This window comes from Rhagoletis zephyria, unplaced genomic scaffold (genome assembly GCF_001687245.7).
Source record: "Rhagoletis zephyria isolate East Lansing unplaced genomic scaffold, Rhagoletis_zephyria_1.1 Rzeph_scaffold_00092, whole genome shotgun sequence".
In the NCBI taxonomy this organism is placed as follows: Eukaryota; Metazoa; Arthropoda; class Insecta; order Diptera; family Tephritidae; genus Rhagoletis; species Rhagoletis zephyria.
The window spans coordinates 371636-389366 of NW_016157176.1; the positions used below are offsets into that span (position 1 = coordinate 371636).

Sequence of the window (17731 nt, forward strand, 5' to 3'; positions counted from 1 at the left end):
TCAGACTATAGTCAGATGGACGCATGCCCAACACCTGAAATTTAAGTGTGCTCTGCCAAATCCTCAAGAAACGAGACCCCATCATACGCGCAAAGTACCGTGAGATCAGCCTTCTAACCATCGAATACAATAGCTCTGATCCAATACTTTTCGTGGAAAAATCCTGTAAAACTGTCAAACAGCAAAATTACTCTCTGAAGTGAGAGTAAAAAGTGATTGACAACAAAAAGTAGGGGAACAAAAAAACCATTTTTCCTGTAAAAACGCCAACCAGTGATTGCTTGAAACTTTTCATGATTTTACCAGAAGAAAAAGTTCGGGTAAAATCTTGCAACTTCATTCTCTACACAACTCTCCAAAAGTCGCCCTCATTTATAAGATTTTGGAGTACGGAAACATTTTTCCTGCAACTTCCTGCAAGTTCGTGTAAAATCCTGTAAGTTCATGGAGTACTGGATCAGAGCTAATATCTTGTTGAGCATATGATTTATTTAATCTGATGTTGGAGAAGAGAAAAAAGGACCGCGGAACTGATAGGGTGCTTGGGTAAGAGGCCCTGAAAGCAGCATTACAGGCATTTTCACAAAGTTCACCGCTTCATGAATTTTTTGGCGATGACATCAGTTCACTGAGAGAGGCAACCTTCGTGCTCGAGAGAATCACTTCATCAGGTCTTATTAGGACTTATCGCGAAAACCGTGTATTTCTATATTTTAGATTTTTCTCAGTCGGTTCGTTTCTTGGTACTGTATAAGAGTGAGCTTAATGTAGAAGTGGTCAGAAAACAAGTGATCTTTGGACACCAACAATCTCTTTATCTGGTCAGAAAAACTGCTTGATACCAGGCTGATGTCCAGCACTTCTCGTCTAACAGAGATCACAAAGAGGGATCGTTGCCACACCGGACACTCAAGAAAGTAGTGATGGAACGAATATTGGCGGGCCCTGGCCGATGCTGGGCAGGGACTATAGATTCCTCCATAACGCGGCAAGCTCTTTCGAGAATACCCCACATCTCAACTTGGTGTTTATGACTACTGAACTAAGATACAGAGCAGAAGACGATGCTGTGCAGTCCAAAAATTTAAGTTTGAAGAAGATTTTCCACTGTTCATGAGTGTCAATGAGTTCAAGTCAGGTGTTGAATTTCTGTACATATATTTACTTTTTTTTAATTTTTTGTATCTTAAGCTTTGTGTGATAGTGCTGACACTTGCGTTAGCACCTTGTGCCGATTTTCTGGTTGGTCTTAATTTAATTTTTTAATTTTTCAGCTTCGCTATAGTTTTAAGAAATCTAACGTCCAAATTAGTAAAAACCTCCCCGACCCATATCAGATAATATGGGGCTTAAAACAATGGAATGCCATTTGGGGCAATTTTTCAATCCAATATTGAAAAGTATAATCTGGTTACCTGTACCACCATACCCTGCTCTGTACATTGGTTTATGTCGAACCTATTGACATCGCACCCTGCGGCGGTGCTCAAAACTCGTTTTTCAAATGAGCCGTTTATTTCGAAGATGGCATAAGTGCCTTTGTTTTTAAATCCAGATATGTAAGGGTTACCACGTTTAAAAATATTGATGCTAACTCTCCTGAAGATTTTTCAGTACAAGTAATTTCGTTCACCACTTTTCATTAAGGTGAAGGGACTTATGCCACTTTCAAAATAAATAGTTCAGAAAAGTTACTTACTTACATATATCAATATTGTTGGATGTATTTTACTGAAGTGACGTTCTGAAATCACTGCAATTTACTAAAATTTATGAAAAAGTCATATTATATTATAATAGTGTTAATTATAAAGGTTTATTCAATTAAATTGTAACACCGTGCAACAAAAACCAAAAAAAATTAAAAACACACGAAACAAATATAGCAAAACTGCGTTTTAAGTGATTCCCTCAGGGGTCAGGATTTTTCTTTAAATGACTTTGAAATTTCAAAGATATGACTAGCTCCAAAACTTATTTAAAAATTTCAGTGTAATCTAGAATACAAATATGGGTACCAAATAGGAGAAAAACATTTTTAGCATTTAAAAATATTACATTTTTTTGGTTCACAAGGACGAATTGGCATTGAAAATGCCCTTTTAATTATATTTATTTTTTTAAGCCATTAAAGTAGACGGACCAAATTCGAGTGTATGGTCGTGTGTGTATTAACTCTTAACCCATAAAAATACAGTCTTACTATAATTAGCTCCTAGTTTTGTGGGTATGCTTTGTTTTATGTAAAATTCTCGGTGTAATTATTTTTATGATTAACTTAATTTTTTAAGTGGCCACTTTCAAAATAAACGTCTTCGTTATACCGCTGATTAGTAAAACTTCTCTCTGATATAACTTCGGTAGTTCCCAACATCGCAATGCAATTTTTTTCAAGGAATAGATACCGTTAAATTGTAATTAGTGTTAATATTAAATAGATTTTTTTTGAAAAGGTGGCTTATGCCACTTTCAAAATAAACGGCTCTAATGTTGATGTAAAAGGAAAAATTATACTAGCAGAGTCATAGCAAAGTACCACATCTCGTGTATAAATATTTGGTTCCTAACTGCTGCTAGCTGTCGGGTACTCAAAATCTAAGTTCAGTACGATATCGAAAGCGACTTCATTTACGTTATGGAAATATGTTTCACAGTGTTTAAGGATAATATATGTACATATATGCATATATGTATCTCAAAACTATCTCCTCCACAAGAGGCTGTCGGTGTCTCTCAAACGCTTATGATTACTAAATTTTTGTGTCGGGTAATGTAATGATGACCAGTGCAGTTTCCAGCTACTTCGCGGTACGTGTGAAATCAGAGGCAAACTGGACTTAGGCAAAATACGAAAAATCTAAGGGTAGTTTCCGAATGCTTGCTTTTCATTTCCATGAAAGAAGCTAATAAAGTAAAAATCGCCAACTCCCTAAATAATTAAAGCAAAAAATACGATTTTTTTAATTTATTTGTTATATGGTTTTATTTTTTTGTAAACATAAATTTTTTCGGGGCAATTTGAATCGCATTTGCATGTATATTTAATTTCTTTTTATAATTTTGTAATATGTATACAAATTTCGCTAAACTTTTTCGTCAAATAAAACAACTTAAATAGACGATCCTTACATACCAACTTTAAAAAATTACTTTCGTTTTTAACAATTGATTAAATACACATTGCAATATAGATAATCAGCGCTATGCATTACGCAGAATAATATATATCTCTGTGCACTTTTTGATTTAAGTTAAGCGATGTTCACATATGCGAGTGCCAATGTCTTTATTTCAAATTTCAGCTTATGATTTCCATATATCCTATCCTTCATAACACTTTTAACTTAAATCTGTTTTCAGTAAGAATATACCAAAAAATTGTCATTCGTGGGGACCATATTTTACAATTCATCCTTGTGCAAACATCGAGAGTTATGGGTAATATCATAATATGTATGTATGCATAATGTTTTATGTATGTATGTTATAATAAATAAATAACTTAAATAATGAACAAACTTCTTCTCTCATATTGCCTCACTTGCACATACATACTTCTATATTTAGATTAATCCTATTTCATTCATTTGTTAGCATAATCGATAGTTCAAATGATTTAAAATGTACTGAATATAGCATTTTATAGTCAAATATCAACAAGTTTTACACAATTTAGTTATCTTATCAGTGTTTCATTATCTTACAAAAACATATCGAAAAATGTATTTGCCAAAATAACCAAACAAATGCGGTTAGAATAACCTTATGAGAAAAAAGATAGACACAAAAAATAAATGCTTTTATAAACAATATTCTCACAAAATAAATGAAAACACCTATAAATACTATTAAATGGTATCAAACTGGAAATGAACTAAAAATTTTGTAATCTTAGCGCAAATATATAGTCAATAAAATATTGCATATAGTTTTTACCGTTATACTCTCAACTTATGTATCCAGAATTTCGCACTTTATGAAAGCACCTAAACATAATAAGCCTTATCATGAGTTTCATTTTCCCCGAACCGGTTCACTTTTAACTCTTGGTTTTACAATGCGCGAATGACAAATTTTCGGGTGAATTTTTTTTTCATGTGAAACTCAGGAGAAGGCAGAATTTCTTATTGCTAACAAAAGCAACAGTTAAGTTATAAAACAATTTAAACTTAATTAGACATTAAAGAGCTGGCGAAGATTTATGGTTGTCAAAAAAAAATTTAACTTAATCGAAACGAATATATATGTCCATTTATTAGCATAGTGGCGCGTTTTAACTGAAGCTATTTATAATGTTCCCAAAGATATTGACTCCAACGCTGAAAAAATGGCCGCATCTTAATGGAAGTTCACTGCCTCAATTCATTTCCCATTCGTTTGGTGTGTTAAACGAACTCGTTGCATTTTGTATTTAGATTTATGACTTTTTATTCCAGCGAAATTCCTTGTATCCATGAACTTAAATCGCTTGTATCTGCTTCCATAAAAACCCCCACCGGCTCATCTTTAGAGAGAATGTGTTGAGCAGCCGTCCGTCCACTCAAATAGGCACCATGTACAGTTGAATAAAAGTTGGAGTGTGTATGCTCGCCAGCGAACAAAACTGCAGGCTGAATGATAAGTAAATGCTTATTAACATTACTATAAGTATGTATGTATATGCTACGGTTATTGGTCGGTTATAGTCACTTTCTAAGCATTATTTTGTGGCAGGTTCTTCAATACCTACATAGTAACGCGTTTTTGTCTAAATTAAGATGGCTTTTTAAAAAGTCTAGGCATATTCCCGCTTTATACATTTTATAAAAAATTAATAAGCACAGTTGTTGTTGTTGCTGTTGTAGCAGCTACTAAGCCCCGCTCAGGTCGGTTCATCCGTCAACGTTGTCGTCCATTTCAGCTAGGAGGAGGCCCAGGAAGTGTGCGACTTCCACAGGGTCTGTCCATAGGGACAGGGGCGTAAGCTCAGTGGGGTTCTCAGGGCATGTGAAGAGGTGCCGGGAGTCATGCGACGACTCTCCACATGCCGGGCATTGGTTGGGCACATCCTCATTGATTCTGCTCAGGTAAGAGCCTGCTGCAATAGCCAGAGCGCAGCTGGGCTATTGTAGTGCGGGTCTCCCGAAGCAGACAAAGTTCTTTCCCGTCCATGCCCGGTGGTTGTGTGCCTAGAACGACACAGGGCGGGAGTCTACGTAACTCGAGACTGATTCCCTGTGAATATCGTAAGGGGCCTGTCGGTAGGTTGACGGGTCCAGAGGTTGTTTAATAAACCTCTGGACTTCGTCCGTCAGTTCGTAGAGATGCCTCCTGACGTGGATTGGCGAGGGCTCTTCTGCAAGCAGCTGTTTGCTGGGATGACCGCGTCTGTGGCTCCCCATAAGGAACTGCTGGCAGAGCATTGCATTGTGCTCCTTTACTAGGAGCATCTGGGTCTCGTCGTGTTGGTGGTGCTGGGGCGTCATCAGGAGGCATCCAGTCGCTGTTCGTAGTGCCGTGTTCTGGCAGGTCTGTAGTTTCATCCACCGCGTCCTGCTAGTCCCCGGCGACCATACGCGCATAGTTTAGAATCGGCCGGCCAATTGCCTTGTATGTTGCCAACATCGTTTCTATATCTTTGCCCCAAGTGCTTTCGGCCAGCGACTTGAGGAAATTGTTGCGGCTCGGTACTTTGTTGACAATTGCGGTTGTATGCGCCGAGAAGGAGAGCAGACTGTCGAAGGTAACTCCGAGGACTTTCGGGTTATTCACCGTCGGTATTACGCCATCGACGTGAATACCCAGTTGCAGTCTGACCTCCTTCGTCCAGGTGGTGAAAAGGGTTGCCGAGGATTTCGCAGGGGATAGGGCAAGGCTCCTTGCAGTGAAGAAGCGAGAAAGTTCGGCGAGATAACCGTTTACTTTCGAGTCATCAATTCCATTCCCAGACGCCTTGATCGAAAAATCGTCGACATAGGAGACAATATTAACACCCTCTGGTGGTTGAGGTAGCTTTGAGATGTAATAATTAAACAGTAGCTGGGACAGGACACCNGGTTCATCCGTCAACGTTGTCGTCCATTTCAGCTAGGAGGAGGCCCAGGAAGTGTGCGACTTCCACAGGGTCTGTCCATAGGGACAGGGGCGTAAGCTCAGTGGGGTTCTCAGGGCATGTGAAGAGGTGCCGGGAGTCATGCGACGACTCTCCACATGCCGGGCATTGGTTGGGCACATCCTCATTGATTCTGCTCAGGTAAGAGCCTGCTGCAATAGCCAGAGCGCAGCTGGGCTATTGTAGTGCGGGTCTCCCGAAGCAGACAAAGTTCTTTCCCGTCCATGCCCGGTGGTTGTGTGCCTAGAACGACACAGGGCGGGAGTCTACGTAACTCGAGACTGATTCCCTGTGAATATCGTAAGGGGCCTGTCGGTAGGTTGACGGGTCCAGAGGTTGTTTAATAAACCTCTGGACTTCGTCCGTCAGTTCGTAGAGATGCCTCCTGACGTGGATTGGCGAGGGCTCTTCTGCAAGCAGCTGTTTGCTGGGATGACCGCGTCTGTGGCTCCCCATAAGGAACTGCTGGCAGAGCATTGCATTGTGCTCCTTTACTAGGAGCATCTGGGTCTCGTCGTGTTGGTGGTGCNATAAACCTCTGGACTTCGTCCGTCAGTTCGTAGAGATGCCTCCTGACGTGGATTGGCGAGGGCTCTTCTGCAAGCAGCTGTTTGCTGGGATGACCGCGTCTGTGGCTCCCCATAAGGAACTGCTGGCAGAGCATTGCATTGTGCTCCTTTACTAGGAGCATCTGGGTCTCGTCGTGTTGGTGGTGCTGGGGCGTCATCAGGAGGCATCCAGTCGCTGTTCGTAGTGCCGTGTTCTGGCAGGTCTGTAGTTTCATCCACCGCGTCCTGCTAGTCCCCGGCGACCATACGCGCATAGTTTAGAATCGGCCGGCCAATTGCCTTGTATGTTGCCAACATCGTTTCTATATCTTTGCCCCAAGTGCTTTCGGCCAGCGACTTGAGGAAATTGTTGCGGCTCGGTACTTTGTTGACAATTGCGGTTGTATGCGCCGAGAAGGAGAGCAGACTGTCGAAGGTAACTCCGAGGACTTTCGGGTTATTCACCGTCGGTATTACGCCATCGACGTGAATACCCAGTTGCAGTCTGACCTCCTTCGTCCAGGTGGTGAAAAGGGTTGCCGAGGATTTCGCAGGGGATAGGGCAAGGCTCCTTGCAGTGAAGAAGCGAGAAAGTTCGGCGAGATAACCGTTTACTTTCGAGTCATCAATTCCATTCCCAGACGCCTTGATCGAAAAATCGTCGACATAGGAGACAATATTAACACCCTCTGGTGGTTGAGGTAGCTTTGAGATGTAATAATTAAACAGTAGCTGGGACAGGACACCATCCTGTGGTATCTTTAATTTTACGTGGTTTGCTATTTTTATACCCGAGCGCACTTGTGCACAAGGGTATATTAACTTTGTTCACATAACGGTTGTTTGTAACAGGCAAAACGAATCGAGATAGATATAGACAAATGTATACATAAATGATCAGGATGAAAACAGAAATCGATTAAGCGGTGACTGTCTGTCCGTCCGTCCGTCTGTCCGTCCGTCTGTGCACANATAAAATTTTGGAAAATGGGCGTGGCACCGCCCACTTATGATCACATATATGTATCTCGGTAACCGTTCTACCAATTTGTACCAAACTCGGTATGGTTATTGTGCTTGCCACATAAAAGCAAAACGTTCAAAATTATTGAAATCGGACTAAAATTACGGCTTTTCATATAACGGTAAATTTTAGAAATGCTTGAAACGTCAATATTTCGAAATTTAAGGACGCTAATTTATTCAAAATTGATACACCCCGGCTTACCATGTAGCGGTAGCTTTCGGAAAGGTGAAAAGGCATATATGTAATACTTGCGCCGGGTATTTAATGTTCGGCCCCGCCCGAACTTAGACTTTCTTACTTGTTATCTCTAAAAATTACTGACGAGTGTCGACCACTCAGGTAATTCGTCGACCACCGTTTGAGTCCCTGTGGGAGTGAGGAGGCCTTTATATCTTCTACTAGCGTTGAATGACACTCTCCTTTGTTGGCTGGTTTCCCCGGTTTGAGCAGTGGGACCACTCTCCCCATTTTCCAGATGTCTGGAATGACGAGAGTGGCCATATACAGGTTGAGGACCTCCGTTAGGTATGCTACTCCCGCAGGACCCAAATTTTTCAGCATCAACATATTCCGTCGGGTCCAATGGCTTTGGTGGCTTTCGCCTTCCTGATGGCTACCCTTACCTCACCGCTGGTGAAAACAAAAGGCGCACTGGGTTTTGGCATTTTGTGCAGCCTTCTGGTCATTCGATGTTTGGCTTTATTCACCGGAGGATGCAGAATGAACTGCCGGCTAAAATATCTCGCGCATCGTTCCGACGAAGCGTGGTCACCAAACTCTATTTCGACTCTGTCGTCACACTTCGTCGGGTTGAACAACGACCTCACGGTTGACCACAGCTTGCTCACACCAGAGGCGAAGTTGCAGGTCTTCAAATGCTCTTCCCATTTCTTCCGCTTATGTACGTTCACAACAAGAATGATAGAATACAAGATTGCGCCGATCAGAGAGGATTTTTGAGAATAACTTTTGTGTGACGTCGCACTGGTGCAATTGCGAGAGCGGAATGCCAAAACGTGAGCAAGAATGGAAGAAGAAGAAAAAATGTTGCAAGGAAAACGTAAACAAGTTGCACAAGTGTGACGTCATGCAAACAACGATTCTGTCAAATTCGTTAAGAGAGGAATAGCGGTCCGAGATCGGCGCAACCTTTGTATTCTCTCAATCGTGCGTTCACAAGTTTCCGAATCTCCGAATTGAGATCCCTGATTCGGGGATTTCCGGGATCGGCCTGACGAAGGTTGTCGCACTCATCGGCTAGAACAGCCGCTTCAGCAGGAAAGTTCAGACGTGGATTCTTAATACATCCTGCTGGGATGAAGCGAGCTGCAGCAGCAGTGACAACCCTGCGGAATTTACGTTCACCTACATGAACGTCGGTTGGTATGGGCAGTGCAGTGAAGGCGCCTTCAGTAACATCCGCGAAGCCTTTCCAGTCAGCTTTGGAAAAGTTGACATAGGTCCGGTGATCCACGGAAACAAAGTCGGTACGTTTATCAATCGAGATGACTATGGGCAGATGGTCTGATTCTAGGGTCAGCATAGGTCGCCATGATACGCTGTTTATCAGACCAGCGCTGACAATTGTTAGATCTGGCGAGCTGCAGCAGCTGCCCATAATCCTGGTGGGTGCGTCGTCGTTCATTGTGCAGGATGTCGTATCGTCTATCTGCTCAGCCAGATGTATTCCTCTACGATCATTTGACAGGCTTGAGTGCCAAAGATCGTGGTGCGCGTTAAAGTCACCAACTGCCATACGGTTTTCACCTCTGAGTAGCGCACCTATTTCAGGGTGATATCCTGCCGGGCAGCTGGTGACAGGGGGTATGTATACGTTAAATATTTCGAGCTCAATATCGCCTGACCGGATAGCAATACCCTGACATTCTAGGATGGTATCCCTGCGGTCGATGTCTGCTTCAATAAGACCTCCACCATTGTATCGCTCGCGATCTCGACGGTGCACGTTGTATCCGGCGCAATTCAACAGGGTTGAATTGCCGTGCCACTTCGTCTCTTGGACCGCAGCTATTAATATTCCATGCTTTCCCATAAAAACAGTTATCTCCTAGATCTTGCTCTGCAGTCCGTTACATTTAAATTGTAGCACCTTTGTGTGCCTTGGGAGACCGACTGTGATGTGTGGTGTTAAACAGTTGTGTTGCCTGCCGCACAGTGTAAGATTTGACCCATCTAGCTGCTTTTAATTCTGTAATTCGAAAACTATTGAAGATAGATTAATGAAATTTTGCACAAGGTACGTTATAAGATAGGCGAAGCTTTTTACAAAAAATTGGTAATTTATAGTTACTGTCACGCCACCCTATTATATAACTGCAATTTTTAAAAATGCAAAAACTGAAATATTTAACTAACTACAAAGGCTAAAATGCCCAAAATTTATATTTAATATTTCCCTATAACAAGGAATTATAAACTGACAAAAATGGACCTAAAAATAAATATATTTTTTTTTAATTATGGGCGTGGAAAATATCGATAAAAAAGTCAAGTTGGGTCAACAAAATTCCGTTATAAGTTCAATATTTCCTGCTCTATTTACAAAAATGGAATACCATTGGAAATGTAATTAATCAGGCTTTCTCTATATAAAGAAAAAATACAAGAATTTGTCTCGGTCGAGATAAAATGCAAATGAATTACTAGAAGAAAATGAAATTCCCAGTAGGCCAGAAAAAAGAAAATTTCATCAAAACCTGCACTTTCCAGCAGCTAACGTCAGTTACGCGGTTTTGCAGAATGATGATACGCGGTTAAAAGTCAACGGTAGTAGGCTATACGTAATATTGAAAAGGTTACAAAACTGCATACCGAAAAAGTTTCTAGAAATTCCGAATTTTCGTGAACTTTGCGTAAAGTTTTATGGCCTTATTCATAAAAAATAAAAAAGGTTTATAAACTGAAAAATGTATGAAAATGTTATTTTATTAAACTCTTTAAACCTACTTTATTTTCAAACTATTAAAAAACTAAATCATTTGGTTTATATTATGCAACAGACTACACGCAATTTCAGTTTATTTTAAGTGATGAAGAAAATTGGGTTGTCAATGGAAGAAAAAATTTTAAAAGTGTGTTTTTGAAAAGTTTTCGATACTACGAGTACTTTGCAAAGTATCGAGTAAAATCTCCAAATAAGGTATCGAGTATTAAAGTACTCATTTTTATACCCTATTAATATGGCGTCATTGAAAGTCAAGTGTGGTATCTGCTCTGTTTTAATTAGAGAAAACTCATCAAGTATTCTATATATAGAATTTAGCAAGCTAGCTGCTGGGATAAAAAACAATACCAAATGGGCATGCGATGGTTGCAGAAGTGAGGTTAGTGTAATAGTCGCGGTCGATGTGCGTGACACTGCTGGCGATACTATTGTCGCTAGAATAACGAAAGTCTTCAGCGAGCAATTCAATGCCTTCAAAGATGATATCGAAAAAAACTTTACAATATTCCATAGCATATACAAGGGTCCATAGCTCGGCAGAGTTCGAACACGTCAAGGCAATGAGCCCTACTGGAAATAAGGGTTGATGCTGTCGAAGCCAAGCTGGTGAACTTTGAAAGTGAGACTACAAGTGCTAACTAAATACAATGCTGCTGACTATATAATTGCTGAAACTACGGAGAGAAAAAGGCGAGATCAGAATGTCCTGGCATTTAATGTACCTGAACCTGGGAAATCGAGTGGTGTGGAGAGGTTATGTGACGATCGCGAACGTGTAGCCAAAGTGCTGCCACCGGAACTTGCTGATCTCATCTCCAACGCTAAGCTACGTAGGGTTGGCAAGGCGGTGAACGGGAAGATACGTCCACTGCTGATCGACACAACTTCTGTGAGTGACGCTAGAAACCTGCTAAAAATTAAGTCTGTTAACTCAGATGATGGAAGGATTCACTTTAAGCCTGATTTTACCCGTGCACAGCTGATTCACCTGAGCAGACTGCATGCTGAGCTGGAGGAAATGACCAAGAGAGGGATAAGTAATAAGACCATCAAATATGTTAATGGAGTTCCAAGAATTGTGAACATACCTGCATTTCGCACCCCCAAGGAGAAACATGAGAACCAACAGAGACATTCTGGTGTATTACCAGAATGTTCGAGGACTCTGAACTAAACTAAAAAACTTCTTAGTTACTTCTGCGGGGTGCCTTTGTGATGTCCCCTGTATTACAGAGACATGGCTGCACTCAACAATTAAAGACGGAGAGATAGTGAATAGCAACTATAGTATTTTTAGAAGAGACAGAGATTCTGATACCAGTATGTGTGAACGCGGAGGAGGGGTGTTCATTGCTGTTAAGCGTGACATTGTGGCTGAACTAGTCAGCATAGAAAAAAGCATTATAGAGTAAGTTTACGTCAAAATCAAAGGTTGCAGCAGGGACATTATTTTAGGTTGTGTTTACATACCCCACAATCTCGAACTGATGCTTACTCTGTGCACTTATCAACTGAGGCTCACATCAAACATAAATATCCGAATTGCAATCTATTTATCGTTGGTGACTACAACATTCACAGCAGTCTACCACAACTGGAGTGTGAAACGATGATCAATGAGAAATTCCTTCTAGCCGGTTGTATTTAATGCAATAATATTTCAAACACCAATGGTAGATTGTTGGACTTATGTTTCAGCGATCGCGACGTAATAATCGAGAGATCAGAGGCCATTTCTACTGAGGATATACTACATCACCCAGCGTGGATGGCTCAATTGAAAGCGTGTGTGAGCTTGATGCCAAATACTAATCCAACGTTTGATTTTAGAAGAGCGAACTACCCAAATTGTTTTACACTGTATCAAATAAATGACGTTGATGAGAAAGTACGTTGGTTTTATGAAGTTATTAACGAAGCGATAGCCCAGTGCGTTCCACTGTGCAGGAGAAGAAACTATGATTTTCCATGCTGGTTTACAAGCGAGCTTATTTATAAGATGCGACGGAAAAAGGCTGCCCACGTGAAGTACAAAAGTTGGAAAAATCGTAATAATTATGATGCGTTCTGTGGACTGAGATCAGAATGCAACAGATTAATTGCACAATGTTATAGGAATTATTTAGATAAGGCAGAACGAGACCTGAAGACTGACTCAAACAGGTTTTGGAGGTTCTTAAAAAATAAACGACGCACAGTGCCGCCTAAGCGGGCATAAATCGAAAAATTGGTTATCTGCAATGTGAACTTATTTGGTATTTTTGTAAAAACAATTTATCCAATAAAAACAATTAAACAGACATTTCCCTAAAAAAGTAATTATATGCCGCCAGGAAGCCACTAAAGTCGACAAATTTTATACTAAGCTCTTCACAGAAAAAAAAGTCAAAAATACATTCTTTGAAATAAAATGTTGGTTTGACATTTCTTGTTTCCATATAGATAGTAGAGAATTACAGCAATTAAAATTTTAGAATAAAATTAAACACAGGGTGCCCCTGCGATATTTCAGAAAACAATTTAGAAATTAAACAATATTGAAATTTTTGTAAATTGATGTTCCTACTCTCCTAATAAGTCTTTCAGTAAATAACTTTGATGGACAATGCGTATGTGTTTTTTAAATAAACTAAACTAAACTAAATATGGTTGAATTCGGTGAAGCCGATCTCAAGTTATAAGGTAACACCAAAAGCGTGCACTTATTTTTATACATTAGTTAGTATGGGTGGTGCCACGCCCCCTTTTTCGAATTTTATGAAACTTCACATAAACCATCTGTATGATAACCCGAATATGCCGCATAAATTTGGTTGAATTCGGTGAAGCCGTTCTCAAGCCGTTCTGAGGTCATACCAAAAACGTCCACTAATTTTTATATATAAGATACGAACGGCAGGCAGGACCGTCGAGAGAAAACTCGGGCCANATATATAAATAAAATAAAATAAATAACAAAAATAAAATTTTTGTTTCGCAATCGCTCCAACCGAGGATCGAACCTGGCAGCTACAGGCTTGTGCACGCAACTCTCACCAGTCGGCTAGCGCGGACGCCGNACCCATATCGCCGAAAACGAAACCAAGGAAAAAGTTTTTTCTCAGGTTTCGCAGATTTTTGACTATATCTGGGTCATGCATATTCTAAGGTATCGGACAACGTAAATATACACGAATCTTCTTTTCTCAATCATGAAAATTCACTGAATCCTGAGAAACCTTTAAATTAATGAAAATTTAAAAAGCACATGAAATTAAGGGTTGTTTATATTTAAGGACCACTACTTGCTTTTCGTCGCTTGCCCTGTATTACTTTGAAGTTAATAAAACAGTATTCAATAAAATAATCAGCGTCTAACTTTCTAAGTGAAAATAAATNAAAAGACAACAGCTCGCCGTTTTTACCAGTGTTTTCATCGAAAATTCCCCCGAGTTAATTCCCAAAAATNAATAAAATAATCAGCGTCTAACTTTCTAAGTGAAAATAAATTCGGCAGCATTTCTAATGTAATGTAACAGTCCAAAATATCAAAAGGTTTTTTGGCGCGGAATCCACCAGACTAAAGCTTTGAAAAATCTGGTTTCTTCCAGCATTTGNATGCACATTTTAAAGAGGAACATGCATGAGTTAAAGCAAATAAAGGCTGTATATGCAATTTTACTAATTTAATTTTCAGGTAAAATTATTTTTTATTTAGTTAGAGTCAGGGCTCATTTTGAAAGCAACATTGTAAGCTATTGAACGTGTTATTGACTCATAGTTAAAATTTATATTCTTTTTAACTCAAATCCTTTACTTCTTCCTCTTATTTGGCGCTGTAACCCCCTACGCGACTTTGGCCGAGTTTAACAAAGCGGNCTTCTTTCACAATAAAATAAAGCAGTTTCTTCATTATCCATATGTTTTCGTGGAAAACTGTTTGTAACGTAAAACGCAAGACATACGGGCATGCTTATGCATATAAACTAATTTTGCCCTGACAGACGTCAGTTTTGCGGATTAACGAGCCGAGGGTCGTGGGTTCGAGTCCCACGGTCAGTAGGATTTTCATCTATTTCGTTTTTATTAATTTTTTTATAAGTTCAATATTTTTTTAACATTGCTTTCAGTTAGTTGCTGTTGAGTTTATAATGAAATTCAACTCTAAACATTTAAAATAGCTAATAGTAAAATAAAAAAATGTGATATAAAATAAAAAAATGTGATATAAAATAAAAATNTATTATTTAAAAAAGGAACGAGGCCAAAAGAAGCGAAACAAAAAGCTAAAAGAAGAAGATTTTCTGATTAGATATTCAAAATCTATTGGAATTATTATTTTAAGTATTTTTCTAGTACTATAGTGCTATACAATNACTCCGCAGGGCCTGGATTCATTCTCTGGTCAAAGCAACATCGCAAGAATATAGAAAAAAGGTTTTTTCTTAAAAGCGGTAGTCCCTCGGCAGTCAATGGCAAACCTCCAGGTGTATTTNGAGTTACGTCCACTTTAACCGTCTTGTCCTCGAATCTAACATCGCCAAACTAAGCATATGCTTTCTTCCAATGGCCATAGTTTCAGAAGGAAAACTCGTAAAGCAACCCTCTAAGGCGCATTTTGAAGGTTAAGAATAGTACTAAATGTCATAGAGCAAAAACAAGTGGCCATTCAAGCCTTTTGTCGTGTTCTTAACCCCGGAAAACCTCTATATCTTCGCACAGTTGTAAGCTCCAGTTCGAGTTCTAAGCAGAAAATTACTTCCGAAACGACTTAAAGCTGCACAGCAATAGAAGTCTATGTTCATAATTATTATGTTCTTAATTTCTTTGGATTACATGTCAAATCGCAAGTCTGCTTTATTCATGCTACTTATTGCATAAAACAGACTACAAGCTATTTTTTGCATTATTATATTGACCTCAAAATTAATTTTATCAGTTCAATAAATACGTATCTCTTGAGTTCCATCCTTAAGCTAAGAAACTGTGTACCAACTTTTGAAAACATTATATAAGGAGAGCAGACTTTTTCGATAATATAAAGCAGCTGTTGAAAGAAGAAAAACTATCCGAAAGTTGTATTCTAGCGAGTTTCAGCGGGTTTTGAAAAGCAACAGTAACAGTCGCCGTTTTGGGCCATATGATAATTTTCTTTAATTTATGGAGTCGGAAAGAATCAGCACGACTCGCAATATGTTTATAATGAAGGCCTATAACGAAGTAGCAATTACATTGTAAATAAAAATGATAACAAGTTGTGGTTCTGATATTTCGGGCCCCTTTAAGAAGCCTGGGCTCGGGGGGATTCACCCCTTTTCCCCCTCCCTCTCGACGGGCCTGACGGCAGGTACGGAAGGGCGCTCTGTCGGTGGCTGATTGAGCTATTATACATATATATAAATATACATATATATATATTTTTTATATTGTGGTATTTTTTGTATCACTTAGTATAAAAAAATTTAACCACTTGAGTCGAACCAAACCGACATGTCATTCCCACGACAGCCGGTTCTACGTACCGGAATGACTCAGGTTTTACCCGACCAAGGGCTGTTGTTTCGGCGATCTAACCCCGTTTAGGTCGGCGAAGTATCTCAGAAGTTGTCCGTCCATAGGGCTACATTCACTACGTATTCTCCTACTCAGGGCTGGCATCGAGTCAAACCCAGGGCCAGAAACCTACACCTGCTGTGTATGCCGGAGACGATTACACCACAACTCCACCTCAGTCAAGTGTAATGCCTGCGAGGGGTTGAGTCACCTCAGAGTCTGCTCGGGACTACGGACACATAGACAGTGGACCACGTCGTACGTGGCCCCCTGTTGCTCAAACAGAGCAGCCTCCACGGCTAACCACCGTCCGCCCGAGCAGCCTCCACACTCACACAGCAGCCTCACACAGTCACCACAACACAACAACATAATAACACCACAGACCGTACCACAGCCACTACAAACCACATAACACACACAACCGCACCACCACCCACACGCCGCCGCCAACAACTCCTGGTTCCCCCTACAATCTGCACGGTATGTCAGACCAGGATATTCCGTAATGTGACATCAGTCAAGTGCAACACCTGCCTTGGCTGGTGCCACTTTAGGGCATGCTCAGGTCTGCGTACCACGCGAGATTGGACTGGGAACTTCGAGGGCCCGTGTTGCGCTGCTCGGTCGCAGACCCCGATTGCGACGCCCCCCGCCACCACCACAGGGCGGCAATCACCACAGCAGCACACACAGCCAACGGCGGCAAGAACATACAGTTCATTTACACCCCACATCACGACACGTCTCCCAAACCACATGAAGCTCCTTCAATTTAACAGCAACGGGCTACAGAGCAAGATTGAGGAGATAACCGTCTTCATGTGTCGGCATGGTATATTGATAGCTGCGGTCCAAGAGACGAAGTTGCACAGCAATTCAACTTTGTTGAATTGCGCCGGGTACAACGTGCACCGTCGTGATCGCGAGCGAGGTAATGGTGGTGGCTTAGCGTTCATCACGCACCACACCGTGCAGTATCGTCTTATCGAAGCAGACATCGACCGCAGGGATACCACCCTAGAATGTCAGGGCATCGCTATCCGGTCAGGCGATGTCGATCTCGAAATATTTAACATATACATACCCCCTGTCACCTGCTGCCCGGCAGGATATCATCCTGATATAGGTGCGCTCCTCAGAGGTGAAAACCGTATGGTAGTAGGTGACTTTAATGCGCACCACGATCTTTGGCACTCAAGCCTGTCAAACGATCGTAGGGGAACAGACTTGGCTGAGCAGATAGACGATTCGACATTCTGCACAATGAACGACGACGCACCCACCAGGATTATGGGTAACTGCAGTAGCTCGCCAGACATCACAATTGTTAGCGTTGGTCTGATAAACAGCATAACATGGCGACCTATGCTGACTCTAGCATCAGACCACCTACCCATAGTCATCTCGATAGATAAACCAACCGACTTTGCCTCCGCCAAACACCGGACCTATATCAACTTTTCTAAAGCTGATTGGAAAGGTTACGCGGAGTTTACCGAAAACACCTTCACAGCGCTCCCCACACCAACCGACGTCCATCTCGGTGAACGTAAGTTCCGCAGGGC

General features: G+C 40.8%; 1 protein-coding gene across 1 annotated transcript in view; it reads right to left on the minus strand.

The window, feature by feature from the left end:
• Window positions 1-3929: 3929 nt before the first annotated feature.
• Window positions 3930-17731, minus strand: part of LOC108375245 (peroxisomal N(1)-acetyl-spermine/spermidine oxidase) — a 28740-nt gene continuing 14938 nt past the window's right edge. The window contains exon 5 of the mRNA XM_017631350.1: window positions 3930-4610. Within this exon, the coding sequence (XP_017486839.1) occupies window positions 4428-4610 (183 nt within the window). The 3' untranslated portion in view covers window positions 3930-4427. The remainder of the gene's footprint in view (window positions 4611-17731) is intronic.